Consider the following 24,509-nt stretch of genomic DNA (forward strand, 5'->3'; position numbering starts at 1 on the left):
TCTACATACCTGGCCCACCCACTACCAAGCTAACAGAAGCTTCAGGATCCCCCAGACCCCACACCCAACTGTGTCAGGAACCAGCCCCAACCACCAGCCATCTGACACCAGCTCTGGGGCACCTGGGCCCTGCATCCAGACTCCAGGACCTGTTTCTGCCCGCCAGTAGGCCAGCACTAGCCCCAGGACCTGGCTTTACCCACCAGTGGGTGGGCAAATGCACGGGGTCTCCTGGACCCTGACTCCACCCACCAGTGAGCCAGCATTAGCCACGGGGCCCCCGGGGTTCTGCAGTGAGTCACCTTGTGACCCAGACCTGAGCTAGGAAAAGGTAAAAAAATTGAAATATCTTTCTCAGACTCATCAAGAAAAAAGAGGACCCAAATCAGTAAAATCAGAAACAAAAAATTAGTTACAACCAACACTACAGAAATACATAGGATCATAAGAGATTACTAAGGACAACTATATGCCAATACAATGGACAACTTAGAAGAAATGGACAAATTCCTAAAAAAAAAATACATAGGATCATAAGAGATTACTAAGGACAACTATATGCCAATACAATGGACAACTTAGAAGAAATGGACAAATTCAATTCCTAAAAAAAATGGACAGTCCCCCAAGGCTGAACTAGGAAGAAACAGAAAACATGAACAGACCAATTACCAGTAATGAAATTGAATCAGTAATATTAAAAAAAAAAAAACTAACAAAGAAAAGTCCAGGACCAAATGACTTCTCAGGTGAATTCTACCAAACGTTCAGATAAGAGTTAACACCTATCCTTCTAAAACTATTCCAAAAAGTTGCAGAGGAAGGAACACTTCCAAACTCACTCTATGAGGCCAGCATCACCCTGATACCAAAACCAGATGAAAATATCAAAAAAAGAAAATTACAGGCCAATGTCACTGATGAACATCGATGCAAAAATCCTCAACAAAATACTGGCGAACCAAATCTAACAATAAATTAAAAGGACAATATACCATGATCAAGTGGGATTTATTCCAAGGACACAAAGATTTTTCAATATCCACAAATCAATCAGTGTGATACTCCACATTAACAAATTGAAGAATAAAAACCACGTGATCATATCAACAGATGCAGAAAAAGCTTTAGACGAAATTCAACATCCATTTATGATAAAAACTCTCCAGAAAGTGGGCAAAGAGGGAACATACCTCAACAAAATAAAGGCCATATATGACAAGCTCGCAGCTAACATCATACTCAACGATGAAAAGCTGAAAGCATTTCCTCTAAGATCAGGAACTCTTGTACGCCCACTCTAACCACTTTCATTCAACAGTGTTGGAAGTCATAGCCACATCAATCAGACAAGAAAAAGAAATAAAAAATCCAAATTGGAAAGGAAGCAGTAAAATTGTCACTGTTTGCAGATATCACACTATACAAAGAAAATCCTAAAGATGTCACCAAAAAACTACTAGAGCTCATCAGTGAATTCAGTAAAGTTGGAGGATACAAAATTAATACAGAGAAATCTGTTGCATTTCTATATACTAACAACAAACAGAAAGAGAAATTAAGGAAATAATACCATTTACAATCACATCAAAAAGAATAAAATACCTAGGAATAAACCTACCTAAGACATGTACTTGGAAATCTATAAGACACTGATGAAAGAAGTTAAGGACAACACAAACAGATGGAAAGATATACTGTGTTCATGGGTTGGAAGAATTAATATTGTTAAAATGACTATACTACCTGGGGCAATCTACAGGTTCAGTGCAATCCCTATCAAAATACCAAGGGCATTTTTCACAGAAGTAGAGCAAATAATTTTAAAATTTGTATGGAAACACAAAAGACTCCAAAGAGCGCAAACAATCTTGAGAAAGAAGAAAAGAGCTGGAGGAGTTATGGTCCCTGACTTCAGACTATACTACAAAGCTAAGGTAGTCAAAACAGTACAGTACTGGCACAAAAACAGACACATAGCAATGGAACAAAGTAGCCCAGAAATAAACCCACACACTTATGCAATTAATCTATGACAAAGTAGGCAAGAACATACAGTGGGGAAAAGACGATCTCTTCAATAAATGGTGCTGGGAAAACAGGACAGCTACATGTAAAAGAATGAAATGAGAACACTCTCTAACACCATATACAAAAATAAACTCAAAATGTATTAAACAGCTAAATGTAAGACCAGAAACCATAAATCTCCTAGAAGAAAACATAGGCAGAATGCTTTTTTTTTTTTTTGGCGGTACACGGGCCTCTCACTGCCGTGGCCTCTCCAGTTGCGGAGCACAGGCTCCGGACGCACAGGCTCAGCGGCCATGGCTCACAGGCCCAGCCACTCCACAGCATGTGGGATCTTCCCGGACCGGGGCACAAACCCATGTCCCCTGCATCGGCAGGTGGACTCCCAACCACTGCACCACCAGGGAAGCCCCAGAATGCTTTCTGACATAAATTGTAGCAATACATTTTTGTATCTGTCTCCTGAAGTAAAGGAAATAAAAGCAAAAAAACAAATGGGACCTAATTAAATTTAAAAGCTTTTGCACCGCAAAGGAAACCATAAACAAAACGAAAAGACAACTACTGAATGGCAGAAAATATCTGCAAATGATATAACCGATAAGGGATTAACATACAAAATGTATAAACAGCTCATACAACATCAAAAAAACAAACAACCCAGGACTTCCCTGGTGGCACAGTGGTTACAAATCTGCCTGCCAATGCAGGAGACACAGGTTCAACCCCTGGTCTGGGAAGATCCCACATGCCACAGAGCAACTAAGCCCATGCACCACAACTATTGAGCCTGCACTCTACAGCCCGCGAGCCACAACTACTGAGCCCGAGTGTCACTACTGAAGCCCACGTGCCTAGAGCCTGTGTTCCACAAGAGAAGCCACCATGATGAGAAGCCTGCACACCACAACGAAGAGTAGCCCCCACTCACCACAACTAGAGAAAGCCTGTGTGCAGCAACAAAGACCCAACGCAACCATAAATAAATAAATAAATTTAAAAAAATAAATTAAAAAAAAACAACTAAAACAATGGGCAGAAGACCTGAATAGACATTTTTCCAAGACATAAAGATGGCCAACAGGCACATGAAAAGATGCTCAACATCATTAATCATCAGAGAAATGCAAATCAAAACCACAATGAGATATCACACCTGTTAGAATGGCTAGCCTCATAAACAAGACAAAAAGACAACCCTCAGAATGGGAGAAAATATTTGCAAATGAAACAACAGACAAAGCATTAATCTCCAAAATATACAAACAGCTCATGCAGCTCAATATCAATAAAACAAACAATCCAGTTAAAAAATGGGTGGAAGACCTAAATAGACATTTCACCAAGGAAGACATACAGATGGCCAAAGGCACATGAAAAGGTGCTCAACATCACTATTAGAGATATGCAAATGAAAACTACAATGAGGTATCATCACCTCACACCAGTCAGAATGGCCATTACCAAAAAATCTACAAATAGTAAATGCTGGAGGGAGGGTGTGGAGAAAAGGGAACCCTCTTGCACTGTTGGTGGGAATGTAAATTGATACAGCCACTATGGAGAACAGTATGGAGGTTCCTTAAAAAAATAAAAATAGAGCTACCATACGACCCAGCAATCCCACTACTGGGCGTATACCCTGAGAAAACCATAATTCAAAAAGACTCATGTACCACAATGTTCACTGCAGCACTATTTACAATAGCCAGGACATGGAAGCAATCTAAGTGTCCGTCAACAGATGAATGCATAAAGAAGATGTGGCACATATATACAGTGGAATATTAGCCATAAAAAGGAACGAAATTGAGTTATTTGTAGTGAGGTAGATGGACCTAGAGTCTGTCATACAGAGTGAAGTAAGTCAGAAAGAGAAAAACAAATACCATGTGCTAACACATATATATGGAATCTAAAAAAAAAAAAAAAAAAAAAAATGGTACTGATGAGCCTAGTTGCCAGGCAGGAATAAAGAGGCAGACATAGAGAATGGACTTGAGGACATGGGGTGGGAGGGGGAAGCTTGGGCGAAGTGAGAGTAGCATCGACATATACACACTACCGAATGTAAAACAGTTAGGTGGTGGGAAGCAGCAGCATAGCATAGGGAGATCGGCTCGGTGCTTTGCAATGACCTAGAGGGGTGGGATACGGAGGATGGGAGGGAGGCTCAAAAGGGAGGGGATATGGGGACATATGTATGCATATGGCTGACTTGCTTTGTTGTGCAACAGAAAATAGCACAGTATTGTGAAGCATTTATACTCCAATAAAGATTAAAAAAAAAAAAGAATGGCTAGCATCGAAAAGAGCACAACAAATATTGGCGAGGATGTGAAGAAAAGGGAACCCTTGTACACTGCTGATGGGAATGTAAATTGGTGCAGCCAATGTGGAAAACTAAAACTAAAAATAGAACTACCATATGACCCAGCAATTCCACTCCTGGGTACATATCTGGAAAAAACAAAAACACTAAGTTGAAAAGACACATGCACCCCAATGTACACAGCAGCATTATTTACAACAGCCAAGATAAGGAAGCAACCTAAGTGTCCATCAACAGATGAATAGATAAAGATGTGGAATACATATACGATGAAATACTACTCAGCAATAAAAAGAAAATGAAATTTTGCCGTTTGCAACAACATAGATGGACTTGGAAGGTATTATGATGCTTAGTGAAATAAGTCAGAGAAGATAGAATCTAAAAATTAAAACAAACTAGTGAATATAACAAAAAAGAAACAGACTCACAGATATAGAGAACAAACCAGTGGTTACCAGTGGGTAAAGGGAATGGGGGGAGAGCAAGGTAGGGGTAGGGCATTAACAGGTACAAACTACTACATATAAAATAAACTACAAGGATATACTGTACAACACAGGGAATACAGCCAATATTTCATAATAACTATAAGTGGGGTACAACTTTAAAAAAAATAAAAAGATAGTCTAATGATTGCCCTGTGTTCCCAAGGGTACAGAAATAGAACCAATAAATAGAAGTAACAAGGTGCTGCTCAACTGAAAGAAGAACCTAAGTAATTAGGTGCTCAAAGAACGTGCTGTTCAAAGAGGCAGTATGTTCTCACTTAACAAATATTTATTTCACACCTGCTATGTGCCAGGCACTATGCCCTCTACTGGGGAGACAGACAACAGTAAGCAGCACAAACCAAATCCCTGCCATCTCTACAATTAAAGTTTCATAAATGCCATGACATGCTATATATATATATTGTATGTATATGTATTCCTGATATGTAAATATATATATAGCATATATACTAGGGATATATGACCTAGTCTAGCTAGGGGGCAGGGTGTAGTCAGTAAAGATTTCACAGTAGTTACATTGAAGCTGGGACCTGGAAAATTTAGTAGACATTAGCCAGGTCATCGGGAGCATTGGTAAATATTCCAGAAGAGGGAAAAATATGCATGAAGGCCCAGAGTGAGAGAGGGCATATATTACCCTTTCAATAAACTTAAAGGATTTTAAGTTTAAAGTTGACTGGAACTTACTAAGAAGAAAAAAAGTGGCAAAAGATAAAACTGAGTGAGTCCTAGTCAAGGGGGAGTTTGGACTTAAGCCTAAAGGCAAACTGTAGACATTCAGTGACTTCAGCAAGAGTGAAAAGATCATGCTCTAGGAAGATCACTTTGGGGGTGTAAGGTGGCAGAACTAGAAGCAGAGAGCCCTTTTTTTTTTTTTTCGGTACGTGGGCCTCTCACTGTTGTGGCCTCTCCCGTTGCAGAGCACAGGCTCCGGACGCGCAGGCTCAGTGGCCATGGCTCACGGGCCCAGCCGCTCTGCAGCACGTGGGATCCTCCTGGACTGGGGCATGAACCCGTGTCCCCTGCATCGGCAGGCGGACTCTCAACCTCTGCACCACCAGGGAAGCCCCAGAGAGCCCATTTAGGCGGCTCTCAGAGTAGTCCATTGAGGATACATGTGGTGGCCTGAACTAAAATAAGGGTACTTGACAGAGGGGGACAGGGAGGAATTGGAGTTAATGAGGGAAAAGGAAGTGTCTGAAAATGATTTCTGCTTTGGGCAGCTGGGTAGACAGTGAGACCATTCCCTAAGAAAGGAAACAGAGGAGTTGAAGCAGATTGTGCATATGTGTGTGTGTCTCTCTGTGTGTAAGGGGTAAGGGGCAGTAGTTCACATGTGCATGCTGAGGTCCCTTGTAAGCTATGCAAGTGAGATCAACTATAGCACCTAAATATATGGGGTCTGAGGCTCAGGAGAGAACTCTGGGCTGGAAATTTGCAAGCCACCTACATATAAAGGGGGAAAAATAGCTACATAAATGGATGAAAAAAACAGGGCAATTCTGTAGTGAGAGCACAGCAAATCCTTGACAGAGTAAAATAGAAACCTGAAGAGACTGGGGAGGAAGGGCCAGAGAAGTAAGAAGGAAAACCTGGCGAGAGGATGTCACAAAGCCAAGGGAAAAGAGGGGTAAAGGGAGAGTGGGAAGCCAAGTTGCAGGCTTCCCAAAGGCAAGCTAAGAAGACTAAAACATGTTGAAATTAGTAAAAGGGTCATGGGGAACTGGTGAGAACAGTTTTACTGGGTCAATGAGCTTAAATGCTAGATTGGAATAGCTTGAGAAATGGGGGGCAGAATGGAGGCAACTCAGGAAGGGGATGAGAGGGTCACAGACAGAAGAGAGGATTTTGTTGTTTAGGACAGGCAGGGATGATTTGACATTTAAATGCTGGTGGAGAGTCCAGTATTATGCTAGAAAAAAAAATAGTGGCAGTACTATTTCATTCTTCAACTCTAAAGAATGTTGAAGATTGAAAACAGAAAAAAACAAAAAAACCCAAAATCAATCAAACAAACAAAACCCTTAGAAGAGCAAGACTTGGAGGACAGAAGGAATACAGAGTACAAATGGAGAGATTCGATTTCAATGGTAGAAGAACCCAATATATAATGGAACTGCTCCAGTGAATCCTGAATGACCACTTGCCAAAAATGGTGTGAGTGCTGACCCATGGTGTTTTGAAATAGTCACCCCTTCCCCCAAACCTTGAGAGGCAGTAGAACATAATGGCTAAGAGCATGGACTCCAGAACCGACCACATAGATTTCTATACCAGCTCTACCACACAGCTGTGTGATACAGGTGAATTAGAAACCTTTCTGTGCCTCGGTTTCCTACTCGGTTGTTCAAGGATTAGGTTAATAAGTGTAAAAGGTTTAGAACAGTCCCTGGCACAGTGTGGCACCCAGGCATCACAGTTCATTGCCGTTATTATTTTATTAGGTTTTTAAATTAAACTTGCTAAGGATCATGAAAAGTATGACTAATCGGACTCCTACATGCCATGAGAATCTTAATTTATATCCTTAAAACCAAGCATCTTTAAATGCTATAGAAGGGTCCAGTTAAAAGATGGTTTCAGAGATTTCACTTCCTAGAAATCTAACCTAATGACAGTAGGTTGAGAATTAGGAACAGTATATTAGTCTTTTTTGTAATGTTGTCAGATGGAAACATGGTTCTCTATTAATATAATAATGAAGAGTAAGGATCAAAATTTAGATCATGTTCAAGGATAATCTGAAATTGAACTTCATCTCCTCTAGGAGGCATTACACACTATAGTGTCTGAAAGCTATAGTGTCAAAAAGGTTAGTCAGTAATCTTCCAGAGAAGACAATTCTTTGGGGAGAATTAAATATGTGATTTATAATTGCTGAAAACATAAGATGTAATACTGAATAACCTGGATAAAAAGGAAAAAAAATCTTAATTGAAAAGGCAAAAGAAATCCCCTAGTCATCATCTCTAACAGATGTTTTCTGGCCTCTGCTTGAAAAAAAAGTGATGAGAAGCTTACTCCTTCCCAAGCAGCCATTTATGAACAGTTCTGTTAGAAAATCATATTTAGCAGACTGTTTTACTGAAATTTCCCCTTTTTGTGCAAACTGTCTTTTGAGGGCACAGGTGAATTCTTCTTCCACTTGATGGCAGTTTTCAGATAGTTCAAAGGCTATCACGTATCCCTATCATGTCCCTTGTCCAGGCCAAACTCTCCCAATTCCCAAAGTATGTCCTCATTAACATAATTTCCAGAGCCATTGTCATCCCAACTTAATACAAGAAAATCCAGTTTTAAATCACATAAAGAACAAAGTCAATTTGGGAAGCAAAATGACTAGTGTCTAGTTTAGGAAACTATCATTATAATAGTGACTGCAGATCCAATCCCACTAGTATGAGTTGTGCAAGAATTTCTAAGGTGTACTTTTTATTTTCATGACATTTAAAAAAACTGTTACCAGTTATAAACACACAGCTCTTTTACGATAAGAATTTTCAATTTTAAGACCTTTTACAGAATAAGACTTTGAAGTCAGTATTTTTCAAACTGAGGTATCCTTTGGGTCCATGAAAAACTGTTTCTTTGAAAACATATTAATGTTTGAAAAATAGTTTTAGGATACCCCATGGGATTTAGAGTAATGTTACCCAATCAGTGTTTTAAGGACTTAATACGCCTATTTGGCAAAAAGGTTATTTATAAATTCTGGGAAATCAGATTCAGCATACTGATATAAATTTGCAGCAGTGAACTTTAGTGTACAAAAAAAGGTCATGTTTTAAAAATCAACCTAATTGGGGCTTCCCTGGTGGTGTAGTAGATAAGAATCTGCCTGCCAATGCAGGGGACACAGGTTTGATCCCTGGTCAGGGAAGATCCCTCATGCCGTGGAGCAACTAAGCCCGTGCACCACAACTACTGAGCCTGTGCTCTAGAGCCCGCGAGCCACAACTACTAAAGCCCGTGTGCCTAGAGCCCATGCTCTACAACAAGAGAAGCCACCGCAATGAGAAGCCCGCGCGCTGCAACAAAGAGTAGCCCCCGCTCTCCGCAACTACAGAAAGCCCACGCGCAGCAACGAAGACCCAACGCAGCCAAAAATAAATAAATAAATAAATAAAATCAACCTAACTGAATCAGAATCTTGAATCAGAATCTCTGTTTCATAGGACTGGCAGGTAAGATTTCCTATCTTTGGTCCATACTGATGACTAGTGTCAAAGCCCCAGTATCCTGAAGTCCAGGGCTCCTCTGCTTCCACGTTGTGTTTTGGGGAAATGAATGTATAGCCTGCGGACGACACTTTCCTATGTGCACAACTCAGCTACCTCCCGGTGAGGTCATCTCTCCCTGAGGCGATATTACCGACCAGCAGCAGTTTCCCAAGACTCCTGGGAGCCACCCTGTGCCTGTCCTCAACCATCCTGTCCTCTCCTCACTTTCAGGCAATCTACTCTCCCTTGGGTCCACTATTACAAATAGGAGGCATGCAGTCCAACTTTTTACTTAAGCTATTATTAACAAGGTGATACAGATGTGGTTAAATAATTTGTCTTACTTTTTTAATAGGTTGCATCTGGCACAAGTATTTTAAAAATTTGTGCCCTGGGGAAAGAGTCAGATGCCTTTAAAGTCAGACCAAAGTAAATTGATTCTGTAAGTTCACTGGTAAGTAGTAAGTCAGTGGAAATTACTTTGTTTCCTCAGCCTCAAAGATGATATTCTGTTATTTGAGAGAAAAAAAAATCCTTACTAGAGAAACACATTCCTCTTATGCAGCAAGAAAGTAACAACAGAAAGGAAAAGAAGTGAAAAGAGGAGGTTATTAAAAAATCCTCTGGGAATTACTTCCAATTATTAGTCAAGCAAAGAGTAAAGGATTATTTATTTATTGAGCACTTACTATGTGTCACACAGTAGACGCTGAGAAAGCATCTCGCTGCCTTTATAAAGTCAATGACAAAGACCAATTGCTAAGAGCATGAGCAGCAGGGTTATTAACTCAGAACTAAATGAGCAGGCAAAGACAGGTATCAGATGGAATGGGAATCTTTCACTTAAGAAGCAATCACTCGAAAGCAATCAGAACTGGGAATGTTCCCCAAAGAGGTTCTAATGCCATTCTGACCCAATCTCCTGTTAGTATCATCTCAAGGACATGGGTGGGATTTAAAATTTAGGGAGTCAGTTGGCTGACAAGCTTACATGTGCTTATATTTTCTTAAATTTTGCTTTGGAATTATTTTTATAAATACAATATTCTTAATCATGCTTATATGCTTTAACATTTTTATTTCAATAAGACATAGCAGTAGAAAAGTAAGCTATAATCTTGAGCTCCTATTTACCATGCATATCTGCCTTGCTTTTTGGACAAGGCCAAATAATCCCTCCACCTATGCAGCTTATCTGAATCATAGTCAACATGATTACATCAAAAACCAATCCTTTACTTAATATGAAAGTATGTACCTACCCAGCTGTCTTGAAAAGCATAAACTTATAAAATGACAGCAAATTCTGTAAGACATTTAAGCAATTACCTTGGAAATTTAACCAGCATAAACTACTAAACTGGGCATCTCTGAACAAAACTGTGCTTGACGTTTTGTCCTCTGCTTTAAAAAGACAAAGAAAACAAAAAGAACATGCAAAAAAGGTAGAATAATGATGTATTCTTTTCTGACATTAACAACTGTAATTATAAACTAAAAACTTGTGCAGATGTGGAATTCTATAAAAGGTGTGACAACACAGGCCTATACCTCCACATTTTCTCCACTGGACAGATGCATGAATGGCTGCGGTAACATCACTGTATTCAACTTAAAAGTATTAGTCCATGTCTGCACTTATTTGTGTGTTCCAAAGTGTACCAACTACATAACTTGTTTTCAAAGGTGATGGTTTCTGTCCTAATCAAGTAAATGTTTTTCTTCAAGTAAATGTTTTTCTTCAAGTAAATTTGGTCACACAGTATTTAGAAGCCTGAATTTAAAATATGCATGCAGTATTTAGCTAGACAAATTAATTTTTTAAAATTTTAGTTCTATGAAAGGAAAATATAAGCAAAGGACACCAAACTATTTTAATTGCCAACATCTAGGGAGATTTCACATGAACATTTCAGACTTACCGTCTTCCTTCTCTGGTGACAATTAGTTGGAGCTGAGTAGTGATGTCCGCCTTACCTAGGGAATGAGGTCTCTCCCCATCTCTCTCTCAGGTCTCCATGGCCCTGAGATCAAGTCAGTGGCTATTTAGTAAGGGGCTCTGTGCTGCTCCGCTTTTCTTAGAGAGGAGCTGAGAAAACCCACCAATGTGGGAAAACAGCACAGACAAAAGGGAGAAAGTAAATGAGTGTAAGTAAATATTCCCACATTAAGTATGCAAATATGTCTAAAAAAGAATTATTCCACTATAAAACAAACTCATGGCTTGCTTCACTGATTTATATTACATGCTTAGTTCCTATATGTGTTTTACATCATTGACTTTGATTTCAATTTTTTAGAAGTATTTTTGGAAAAAACCTACCTTATCTGATTTCACTGTTTATTAGCACCTCCAGTTAGAGGCAAGAACTGTAGCACCTACTTAAACTGATCATTTTGACATTTTGCCCAATTCTAGGAAAAGGGCTTACTGTAAATGAACATCTAGATTAAATGACGTAGTATTTTCTCTGTGCATTGTAGCTAGTAATGTTTATATTTGAGTAATTGACTGGGGACCCTGAGAGCAGAAGCAATGTAACTTTTTCAGAAATGAAGTCTTCGATGGGCTCAATTTGCTGGATTAATGTTCTAACATTCTGGTGAGTCCCAGATTTATAGCTTCAAAACTGATGGCATATACTTGAGACCCAAGCTGGACAATTCAGTCCCTATCACTAAACATCAAAGACAGGATAATGCTAAAAGTCCTACATGGACTCCAAGATTCAGGATTGTTCTAAGAACGGCCTTTCTTATAAGCAAAGTCTTATGTTTTTAATAGCTCACAAAAATATGAAACACTTTCAGATCAAGGACTACTATTCAGAATGAATCCCAACTGGGCCATCATTTTGTCAAGTTAATAAAAATTATATTAAATCGGTAAATCTGGAACTATACTTCAAAGACCAAATCTTATGTTCTCAAATTCAGGATGAAAATAGTACGGGTTTTAAAATAAGCTGCTGTAACTAATCAGAACATTGTAATTTAGCAATGGGTAGAAAGTATTTTAAGAGACATGAAAAAGAATCATTCCTACTAACAGTCATGACACAAGACTCTCAGCTATCAACAGCACACTCAAACTCACAAGCATCCTACCATTACGACTCCGTGAACTTAAAATGGAACTATGGCATAACGCTTTCTCAGTTTTCGAATGAGAGACATGTACTGACAGTTTAAGTTTCCACATTTATGAGCTAAGCACTCATAGGTGGCTCTTCTACTTACCAAAGTATCAGCAATATACTGCTGGTACAGTACTGATCCACTCCAACTCTGGATATGTGACCTGGCTGCCAAGTCAGACTTGATCCTGTTCCCCAGCTTGACACCTCTTGCACTGTGCCGTCTCAGTCCACACTTAGACTGACATCTCTACAATTCCTTGGTCTAAACTGCTGCAGCAGTATTTGGGTATGATATTCCCCACCACGAGCTCTATCCTAACTGACATCATCAACCTGTTCCCCTTTTCTATTCTACACAGTGAGGAAAAGTCAAAAAGTACTTTGGGCCTCCTAATCTCCATCCTCTGAAAGGAGACAGGTAACAGGGAAAACTGTTGCCAATGAAAATAAACATCAACATTTGGCTTAGAATACCTAGAACTGTAATTATGTATAATACTAGGAATGCTTATCTTAAAATTTTTAAACTAAAAAAGTTTAGGATTATTACAGAGTTACTGGTTTCAATCCCCCATAAGGAATTAGTAAATAAAGCAACTAAAAATCATTTTTGGTGATCCCTAGATGATTCTGTGACATATAAAAATGATCAATATAAATAGATGACCAAAAGTCAGAAGAGGTCAGAGTAACTGAGTTTTCACTGGAAACCTTTCCTCAATGAATGAAGATCTATTGTAAAACTGATACCCCAACCTTTACTGAAAGTGAAGCATAGCAAAACTAGTAGGTCAATTCCATCCCGTTATAAAAATGCCCATTACATTGTCAAAGGGAAATTCTAGGCCTTGCTTTTTTTTCCCTAACACCTACTCTTTTCTTATTTACTCTATTCTAAATATGGTGGGCTGTGGCTCCTTTTAACTTTCAATCTACAAAAAAGCCATTCCTAACTCTCTGTAAGATGACATTATGATACACATCTCACAGATGACTAGACTAGCTAAGCACCAGAAATGCTACGTCCCTTGGCTAGGCCCAGGGCATGGACCAGACTACAGTCCTGTTTAAAGAACAGAATCACTCCCTAGGTGATATTTCTAAGGACCTACACTGGGCAACTGGAGCATCTCTTTTTTTTTTTTTTTTTTTAATACAGCAGGTTCTTATTAGTCATCAATTTTATACACATCACTGTATACATGTCAATCCCAATCTCCCAATTCATCACACCACCACCACCACCACCACCAGCACCACCACCCCTGCTTTCCCCCCCTTGGTGTCCACACGTTTGCTCTTTACATCTGTCTCTCAATTTCTGCCCTGAAAACCGGTTCATCTGTACCATTTTTCTAGGTTCCACATATGTGCGTTAATATATGTTTTTCTCTTTCTGACTTAATTCACTCTGTATGACAGTCTCTAGATACATCCATGTCTCAAATGACCCAATTTCATTCCTTTTTACGGCTGAGTAATATTCTATCCCATATATGAACATTTTCTTTATCCATTTGTCTGTCGATGGGCATTTAGGTTGCTTCCATGACCTGGCTATTGTAAATAGTGCTGCAATGAACACTGGGGTGCGTGTGTCTGTTTGAATTGTGGTTTTCTCTGGGTATATGCCCAGTAGTGGGATTCCTGGATTGTACGGGAATTCTATTTTTAGTTTTTTAAGGAATATCCACACTGTTCTCCATAGTGGCTGTAACAGTTTACATTCCCACCAACAGTGCAAGAGGGTTCCCTTTTCTCCACACCCTCTCCAGCATTTGTTGTTTGTAGATTTTCTGATGATGAGCATTCTAACTCGTGTGAGGTGATCTCATTGTAGTTTTTGTTTGCATTTCTTTAATAATTAGGGATGTTGTGCAACTTGTCATGTGCTTCTTGGCCATCTGTATGACTTCTTTGGAGAAATGTCTATTTAGGTCTTCTGCCCATTTTTGGTTTGGGTTGTTTTTTTAATATCAAGCTGCATGAGCTGTTTATATATTTTGGAGATTAATCCTTTGTCCATTGATTCATTTGTAAATATTTTCTCCCATTTTGAGGGTTGTCTTTTCGTCTTGTTTAGGGTTTCCTTTGCTGTGCAAAAGCTTTTAAGTTTCATTAGGTCTCATTTGTTTACTGTTGTTTCTATTTCCATTTCTCTCAGAGGTGGGTCAAAAAAGATCTTGCTGTGATTTATGTCAAAGAGTGTTCTTCCTATGTTTTCCTCTAAGAGTTATATAGTGTCCAGTCTTACATTTAGGTCTCGAATCCATTTGGAGTTTATTTTTGTGTATGGTGTTAGGGAGTGTTCTAATTTCATTCTTTTACATGTAGCTGTCCAGTTTTCCCAGCACCACTTATTGAAGAGACTGCCTTTTCACCATTGTATATCTTTGCCTCCTTTGTCATACATTAGCTGACCATAGGTGCATGGGTTTATCTCTGGGCTTTCTATCTTGTACCATTGATCTATGTTTCTGTTTTTGTGCTAGTACCATATTGTCTTGATTACTGTAGCTTTGTAGTATAGTCTGAAGTAAGGGAGTCTGATTCCTCCAGCTCCGTTGTTGGCCCTCAAAACTGCTTTGGCTATTCGGGGTCTTTTGTGTCTCCATACAAATTTTAAGATTTTTTGTTCTAGTTCCGTCAAAAATGCCATTGGTAATTTGATAGGGACTGCATTGAATCTGTAGATTGCTTTGGGTAGTACATTTTCACAATATTGATTCTTCCAATCCAAGAACATGGTATATCTATCTGTTGGTATCATCTTTAATTTCTTTTATCAGTGTCTTACAGTTTTCTGCATATAGGTCTTTTGTCTCCCTAGGTAGGTTTATTCCTAGGTATTTTATTCTTTTTGTTGCAGTGATAAATGGGAGTGTTTCCTTAATCTCTCAGGTATTTCATCATTAGTGTATAAGAATGCAAGAGGTTTCTGTGCATTAATTTTGTATCCTGCAACTTTACAAAATTCACTGATTAGGTCTAGTAGTTTCCTGGTAGCATCTTTAGGATTCTCTATGTATAGTATGTCATCTGCAAACAGTGACAGTTTTACTTCTTCTTTTCCAATTTGGATTCCTTTTATTTCTTTTTCTTCTCTGATTGCCATGGCTAGGACTTCCAAAACTATGTTGAATAATAGCGGTGAGAGTGGACATCCTTGTCTTGTTCCTGATCTTACAGGAAATGCTTTCAGTTTTTCACCATTGAGAGTGATGTTTGCTGTGGGTTTCTCATATATGGCCTTTATTATGTTGAGGTACGTTACCTCTATGCCCACTTTCTGGAGACTTTTTATCATAAATGGGTGTTGAATTTTGTCAAAAGCTTTTTCAGCATCTATTGAGATGATCATATGGTTTTGATTCCTCAATTTGTTAATATGGTGTATCATATTGATTTGCATATATTGAAGGATCCTTGCATCCCTGGGATAAATCCCACTTGATCACGGTGTATGATCCTTTTAATGTGTTGTTGGATTCTGTTTCCTAGTATTTTGTTGAGGATTTTTGCATATATATTCATCAGAGATATTGGTCTGTAATTTTCTTTTTGTAGTATCTTTGTCTGGTTTTGGTATCAGGGTGATGGTGGCCTCGTAGAATGAGTTTGGGAGTGTTCTTTCCTCTGCAATTTTTTGCAAGAGTTTAAGAAGGATGGGTGTTAGCTCTTCTCTAAATGTTTGATAGAATTCACCTGTGAAGCCATCTGGTCCTGGACTTTTGTTTCTTGGAAGATTTTTAATCACAGTTTCAATGTCATTACTTGTGATTGGTCTGTTCATATTTTCTATTTCTTCCTGGTTCAGTCTTGGAAGGTTATACCTTTCTAAGAATTTGTCCATTTCTTCCAGGTTGTCCATTTTATTGGCACAGAGTTGCCTGTAGTAGTCTCTTAGGATGCTTTGTATTTCTGTGGCGTCTGTGGTAACTTCTCCTTTTTCATTTCTAATTTTATTGATTTAAGTCCTCTCCCTCTTTTTCTTAATGCATCTGGCTAATGGTTTATCAATTTTGTTTATCTTCTCAAAGAACCAGCTTTTAGTTTTACTGATCTTTGCTATTGTTTTCATTGTTTCTATTTCATTTATTTCTGCTCTGATCTTTGTGATTTCTTTCCTTCTGCTAACTTTGGGTTTTGTTTGTTCTTGTTTCTCTAGTTCCTTTAGATGTCAGGTTAGATTATTTATTTGAGATTTTTCTTGTTTCTTGAGGTAGGCTTGTATAGTTATAAAGTTCCCTTAGAACTGCTTTTGCTGCATCCCATAGGTCTTGGATTGTCGTGTTTTCATTGTCATTTGTCTCTAGGTATTGTTTGATTTCCTCTTTGATTTCTTCAGTGATCTCTTGGTTATTTAGTAACGCAGTGTTTAGCCTCCATGTGTTTGTGTTTTTTATGTTCTTTCCCCTGTAATTCATTTCTAATCTCATGGCGGTGTGGTCAGAAAAGATGCTTGGTATGATTTCAATTTTCTTAAATTTACTGAGGCTTGATTTGTGACCCACGATGTCATCTCTCCTGGAGAATATTCCATGCGCACTTGAGAAGAAAGTGTAATCTGCTGTTTTTGGATGTAATGTCCTCTAAATATCAATTAAATCTATCTGGTCTATTGTGTCATTTAAAGCTTGTGTTTTCTTATTTATTTTCATTTTGGATGATCTATCCATTGGTGTAAGTGAGGTGTTAAAGTCCCCCACTATTATTGTGTTACTGTGGATTTCCTCTTTTACAGCTGTTGGCAGTTGCTGTACTGAGGTGCTCCTATGTTGGGTGCATATATGATTGTTACATCTTCTTCTTGGATTGATCCCTTGATCATTATGTAGTGTCTTTCCTTGTCTCTTGTAACCTTCTTTATTTTAAAGTCTATTTTATCTGATATGAGTACTGCTACTCCAGCTTTCTTTTGATTTCCACTTGCATGGAGTATCTTTTTCCATCCCCTCACTTTCAGTCTGTATGTGTCCCTAGGTCTGAAGTGGGTCTCTTGTCGACAGCATATGGGTCTTGTTTTTGTATCCATTCAGCAAGCCTGTGTTGTTTGGTTGGAGCATTTAATCCATTCACCTTCAAGGTAATTATCGATATGTATGTTCCTATGACCATTTTTTTGTTTTGGGTTTTTTCAGGTCCTTTTCTTCTCGTGTTTCCCACTTAGAGAAGTTCCTTTAGCATTTGTTGTAGAGCTGGTTTGGTGGTGCTGAATTCTCTTACCTTTTGCTTGTCTGTAAAGCTTTTGATTTCTCCATCGAATCTGAATGTGATCCTTGCCAGGTAGAGTAATCATGGTTGTAGGTTCTTCCATCACTTCAAGTATATCATGCCACTCCCTTCTGACTTGTAGAGTTTCTGCTGAGAAATCAGCTGTTAACCTTATGGGGGTTCCCTTGTATGTTATTTGTTGTTTTTCCCTTGCTGCTTTCAGTAATTTTTCTTTGTCTTTAATTGTTGCCAATTTGATTACTATGTGTCTCAGCGTGTTTCTCCTGTATGGGACTTGCTGCCCTTCCTGGACTTGGGTGGCTATTTCCTTTCCCATGTTAGGGAAGTTTTTGACTATAGGCTCTTCAAATATTTTCTCGGGTCCTTTCTCTATTCTCCTTCTGGGACCCCAATAATGCAAACGTTGTTGCATTTAATGTTGTCCCAGAGGTCTCTTAGGCTGTCTTCATTTCTTTTCATTCTTTTTTCTTTATTCTGTTCCACAGCAGTGAATTCCACCATTCTGTCTTCCAGGTCACTTATCCGTTCTTCTGCCTCAATTCTTCTGCTATTGATTCCTTGTAGTGTAGTTTTCGTTTCAGTTACTGTATTGTTCACCTGTTTGTTCTTTAATTCTTCTAGGTCTTTGTTAAACAGTTCTTGCATCTTCTCCATCTTTGCCTCCATTGTTTTTCCGAGGTCCTGGATCATCTTCGCTGTCACTATTCTGAATTCTTTTTCTGGAAGGTTGCCTATCTCTACTTCATTTAGTTGTTTTTCTGAGGTTTTATCTTGTTCCTTCATCTGGTACATAGACCTCTGCATTTTCATCTTGTCTGTGAATGTGGTTTTTGTTCCACAGGCTGCAGGATTGCAGTTCTTGCTTCTGCTGTCTGTCCTCTAGTGGATGAGGCTATCTAAGAGGCCTGTGCAGTTTCCTGATGGGAGGGACTGGTGGTGGGTAGAGCTGGGTGTTGCTCTGGTGGGCAGAGCTCAGTAAAACTTTAATCCGCTTGTCTGCTGACGGGTGGGGCTGGGTTCCCTCCCTGTTGGCTGTTTGGCCTGAAGTGACCCAACACTGGATCCTTCCCAGCTCTTTGGTGGGGCTAATGGCGGACTCTGGGAGGGCTCACACCAAGGAGTACTTCCCAGAACTTCTGCTGCCAGTGTCCTTGTCCCCACAGTGAAAGAGAGTCACCCCCTGCCTCTGCAGGAGACCCTCCAACACTAGCAGGTAGGTCTGGTTCATTCTCCCCTGGGTTCACTGCTCCTTCCCCTGGGTCCCGATGCACACACTACTTTGTGTGTGCCCTCCAAGAGTGGAGCCTCTGTTTCCCCCAGTCCTGTCAAAGTCCTGCAATCAAATCCCACTAGCCTTCAAGGTCTGATTCTCTACGAATTCCTCCTCCTGTTGTCAGACCCCCAGGTTGGGAAGCCTGATGTGGGGCTCAGAACCTTCACTCCAGTGAGTGGACTTTTGTGGTATAAGTGTTCTCCAGTCTGTGAGTCACCCACCCAGCAGTTACAGGATTTGATTTTGCTGTGATTGCACCCCTCCTACCATCTCACTGTGGCTTCTCCGTTGTCTTTGGATGTGGGATATCTTTTTTGGTGAGTTCCAGAGTCTTTCTGTCGATAATTGTCCAGCAGCTAGTTGTGATTCTGGTGTTCTCACAAGAGCATCCTTCTCCGCCATCTTGGTTCAGCCTCAAGACCAGCATCTCTGTTTTCTTCATTCCCAGGTCAACTCTGACAAATACAGTTCTATCTCTAGGTAAGTTTTAATCACTAAAGTTGAAAATGTACCATCATTTCAGTAAAAATTCTAACCAACAGTTCCACATCATATCTACACCAAGAAAAGCGTTAGTCAAATGCTATCTGTAGTAGAAAGCACTAACATGTTGAACACGTTAAATTCATCAGGCTTTTAAGGATCTCAAGCCTATTTCTGTAATTCAGTCCCTATCTTCAAGCTGAGTCTTTAGTAAATATAACAAAACCTCATTTTATGAGCCAATGAAAAGCACAGAACGGCTACTCACAGACCAAGAGAATAATCTCATCTTAGGTCAGTCCTTTTTCATATGGTAACAATGACAATTTCACTCACAGAAAAGAGACTGCCAAATTTCAAAGGTTTAAAGTTTCATTAGAAAAATCATACACAAAATAAAAAATAGATTTATCAAGAACAATAATGGCATTATTTCATTCAGCAAATTCATTTAAAACATGGGTTACAGTACAGAAAGAGAAATGACAACATAAAGTCTCACACAACTAACTGATCTGGGAAACCAGTCCCTTAAAAGGCAACTGCAGTTCCATTTTCCAAGCTCTCTTCTTAAGTTGAGGGTCTTCTGTAATTTGGTTTTACATTAAGTTTTCTCCATAACAAGTTTAAACATGCATGTCATTTCCTCAACACGAAGTACTTTATTTCCCAAAATGTTTAAACCAAGTACCTGATAACCAGATGTCTCTGTTGCGTCCAATTCTTTTATTTTGTTAAGGAATATGAAACTGCTTTGAAAGTCAATCCAAGATCAAGTCCATACCAATGTTCTAGCACTTGGATGTTTGTCCTTGTTTGTTTTTTAGGAAGTATGTTAACAGTCATCAGTAGCTGCACAACTGAGATTATAATGAGTATTTTTTTTTCTCTTTGTAAAGTCTGCCTACTAGGTTCTACCTCTTACCTTCCCACCCCTGGGAGCTCCACCTCCCCAGTCAGATTGAGATTTGGGAGGATGTGATTTTGTTCCAAGTCTCTCAATTTCTTCTATGGTCAAATTATATGAGTTTAAGATTTTTCATAAAGAAAGAAAAAATAAGTCTCTTTTCATTGTTTCAACAAGAAAATATTAAAAGCCTAAGACAAGTTTACCATCTGTCCCAACTTCATTCCATCAAGGCTGTCAGACAGCTTCCCATTTACTGTGACAGCAGTGGCAGGATGCCCATTATCAACTACTGTCAGCACTAGTATGATACTCCAGATTGGGTCTTTTTTCACTGCTCACTTTATTTCTAAAAAGCAAAAGCCTTTGTAATTAGTTGAAATCTATCAGAATAAATTCCATCTCTGAAAGTGAAAGTATTTGTGTTGTTCCATTCTGTTCGGCTACATGCACATGACAAGACAGGATGACTCATTTATTCTGGACAAAACCAGACAGTGACAACTGCAAGGGAGGTTGGCTAAAATATTCCTGCAGCTTGGAGAAACTAAAGCAAAGTGCAAGTTGGAACAGAGTTCTAAACAACGTCTCCCAGTTGAAATTCAAACTATCAGAAAGAAGGTGAAGGGGCATTAATAGGATCACTGTCCTAAAAACTATCGAGGTGGAAAGCCACCTCTGTGTGCTCCTCCACGGCCCCCCCTGAAACCACCTCTTTCTCCTCGGAAGTTAGATCGATTTCTTTCTCGCCCGCGGCCAGCAGAAGTTCCACCTCTTCCTCCTCCTCTGGGAGCTCCACCTCCCCGATCAGATTTAGATTTGGGAGGAGGTGATTTTGGTCGAAGTCTCTCAATTTCTTCTGTACATCCAGTCAAATAGGAATTCGGGGTACTGAAGTAGGATGCATACGTTTCTGCATTGTAGTTGCTATTTGTAAGAGTTGGTCCAACTGTAAGCCAGCCTGAAATGGAGGGAAAAGAGATTATCCTTTCTTTTTCTTTTTTTCAGTTCTCTCTTATTGATCCTTTAGGAGCTATTTCAAATCTCCAACGCATTCTTTTTCTCACTGTTGTGGTCTCACCTGTTGCGGAGCACAGGCTCCGGACGCGCAGGCTCTGCGGCATGGCTCACATGCCCAGCCGCTCCGCGGCATGTGGGATCTTCCCGGACTGGGGCACGAACCCGTGTCCCCTGCATCAGCAGGCGGACTCTCAACCACTGCACCACCAGGGAAGCCCCTTCAATGCATTCTTAAGGGTCTTAAGGGTGTCCCAATCACTCACCCAATACTGATATTTTTTACAGAACACATGGCATTTAATCATGGTCATAAAGATTTCATATGTATATATCCTGTTTCTCCTCCTAGACTGTAACTTTTATAATATAACTTCTTATATTGTCTCCACCCATATTTCACATTCTGTGAGAACAGCACTTAGCAAAAAAATATTACACACTATACTGAGTTAGGGCTTAGTGAAAATTTAATAAATTTTATATCACCTTCCTACTTGTAGAAATGATACAACAGTTTTCTGATTAACATCCTGAAACTAACTTTTACCTCTACTCTTCCCAACCACAACATTAACCCAGCTGATAGGTCTCAGGAATTCAACCACGACCATGCTGCTCCTATTCATTCCCATCTTTCCATTTCTATTGCCACCCTTAAATTTTAGTCTTTATTTTTCTATATTAGGGGCTATTCCCCTAACACATGTAACAGACACACATATAAACTGTAATGATCTCCCAACCTCTCCTCCCTTTAAAAGTGGAAAGCCTAAAGCAAAGCTTAAACTATGTTCCTTCCCTACACAACCTTCTGGGCTTTCCACAAAGCCCAAACTTATGAACATGGAATCTGAAGTCTTATACAATGAGGTGTGAACTAGCTTTCCAATCACATTGCTCATTAATGCTTTTCATGACACCTTCACTTGAGTAAAAACAATGAACTGCTACAGTTAACTGTTTGTGTACTGATCTCCACCTCTGTGCCTGTTACTTTTCCTATCCTGTCAACCTGCTGAAAATTCCTCCTTCCACATCCACTTCAAATATATATCTTATATGAAATGAAATTAATTTTCTCTCAGAATTTCCATTGTACTTTACATTTCTATGGGTAAAAAGGTATTTTGGTCAACTACATTGCTAGACAACTCTGCTTATAATAGGGATTTTTTTTTTTTTTGCGGTACGCAGGCCTCTCACTGTTCTGGCCTCTCCCGTTGCGGAGCACAGGCTCTGGACACACAGGCTCAGTGGCCATGGCTCACGGGCCCAGCCGCTCCGCGGCATGTGGGATCCTCCTGGACCATGGCACAAACCCGTTTCCCCTGCATCGGCAGGGGAACTCTCAACCACTGCGCCACCAGGGAAGCCCAGGGATGGTTTCTTCTTTATTACATTGTATCTGGAATGGGAGGAACTACAAATTAACTGTAAATGCCTGAGAGAGACACCATGCTTCAAGGTTTCCTGCGTGTGGTTATTCTTGCTCATTAGGACAGGGTGAGGAATCTCTAAGAATCAGGTTCTTTGGGCTTCCCCGGTGGCACAGTGGTTGAGAATCCGCCTGCCAATGCAGGGGACACAGGTTCAATCCCTGGTCTGGGAAGATCTCACATGCTGCAGAGCAACTAAGCTCGTGTGCCACAACTACTGAGCCTGTGCTCTAGAGCCCGTGAGCCACAAGTACTGAGGCCACGTGCCGCAACTACTGAAGCCTGCGCGCCTACAGCCCTTGCTCCACAATGAGAGAAGCCACTGCAATGAGAAGCCCCCGCTCACCACAACTAGAGAAAGCCTGAACACGGCAACAAAGACCCAACACAGCCATAAATAAATAAATAAATAAATAAAATTTAAAAAAAGAATCAGGTTCTTCATAGGTTCACACTATTTCTGCCCTATCATTGTGAAGATTATTTCTTAGAATATTAGGTCCATTATAAAATGCTATAAAATGAAAATATTTTACTAGGATCATATTCTAAAATATAGTAGCCATTTTTGTACAAAATTTTGTTCAGCGTTTAAAAAAAATCATCAGTATCTAACAGTGCACAGATAACTAAGATCTGTAATATATGAAGAAAAAATGACAGATAAATCAGATTGTGCCTTTTATGTCTCATCTAGTAGATACCACCCTGATAAGTAGAGAAGTACCTAATCAGATGAAAGAGTACACTGCACACCTATGTGGTCTCACTGACAACTGAATCTATGAGACTTTTACTTGCTCCCTTCTGGTTTGTTTTTTGGCACATATGTTGTGTTGTGGAACACAACACACAAGCAAGAGGAAAGAAAGGAGAAAATTTAAAGATTTAATAAAAATAGTTAATATTGCCTCTTTCATGCTATATTGCCTCTTACGTAATAAATAAGAGCATGTAAATCTTTACAGAGTAAACTGCAAGGGACTCCGCCTCCCACCCACAAATTCTTCATTGCAATAGCATTTTATTACAACTTCTAAAGGAATTACTAAGACCCAAGTAAGTTTAAATTAGCCTGGCTTCAGCATATACGACACATATAGCAATTTTTAAACCTTTTAAAGCAATAGTAAAGAGTACTCCTATGGTATATGTGATAAATAGCTTTGACTACCTCCTTGAGGAAGAAGTGCACTTGAGGATTCAACCCAAATAAATTAAGGCCCCTTGAACAGACTTACCTCAATTGCTCCTACTATTATTTACATGGTTAACCTCCAACTACCTACAATTTCCCCAAGCAGATATTCCTTCTTAATTTTGTTTTACTAAAGCCAATACTAAAATCATTTTTGTGGGACTTCCCTGGTGGCACAGTGGTTAAGATTCTGCACTCCCAATGCAGGGGGCCTAGTCTAGTCAGGGAACTAGATCCCATGTGCATGCCGCAACTAAGAGTTCACATGCCACAACTAAGGAGCCCACAAGCCACAACTAAGGAGCCTGCCTGCCACAACTAAGGAACTGGCGAGCCACAACAAAGGAACCCACCTGCCACAACTAAGACCCAGCACAACCAAATAAAGAAACAAATAGAATAAAATAAAATAATTTTTGCAAGAATGGGCAAAGATAAAGAATTGGATAGTAGTTCGAAGCAAAAAATAAAACTTGTACCTCTAAGACTTTGTTCAACTGGTAGAGATACAGATAGAAGTATATCGTATATGAAAGATATAATGTATAATCTAAAGTGGATAAAGTGGCCACAGCTAAATGGATGGAGAAAACCCCCATTATGTTATAGTTTTGGAATATTATAGTTACAAATAAAAATTGGCATCAAGCAAAATTTCTATTTTAGTTGCTGTTTATGCTTATACCTATAATATACGTAACAATTATTCTCTCTACTCC

At 39.4% G+C, this 24,509-nt stretch overlaps 1 protein-coding gene across 1 annotated transcript in view; it reads right to left on the reverse strand.

The window, feature by feature from the left end:
- Nucleotides 1–20,737: 20,737 nt before the first annotated feature.
- The window catches only part of METTL14 (methyltransferase 14, N6-adenosine-methyltransferase non-catalytic subunit), a 32,997-nt gene continuing 29,225 nt past the window's right edge, over nt 20,738–24,509 (reverse strand). The window contains exon 11 of the mRNA XM_079706351.1: nt 20,738–21,097. Within this exon, the coding sequence (XP_079562477.1) occupies nt 20,793–21,097 (305 nt within the window). The 3' untranslated portion in view covers nt 20,738–20,792. The remainder of the gene's footprint in view (nt 21,098–24,509) is intronic.

This window comes from Hyperoodon ampullatus (assembly GCF_949752795.1).
Source record: "Hyperoodon ampullatus genome assembly, chromosome: 1".
Taxonomy (NCBI): domain Eukaryota; kingdom Metazoa; phylum Chordata; class Mammalia; order Artiodactyla; family Ziphiidae; genus Hyperoodon; species Hyperoodon ampullatus.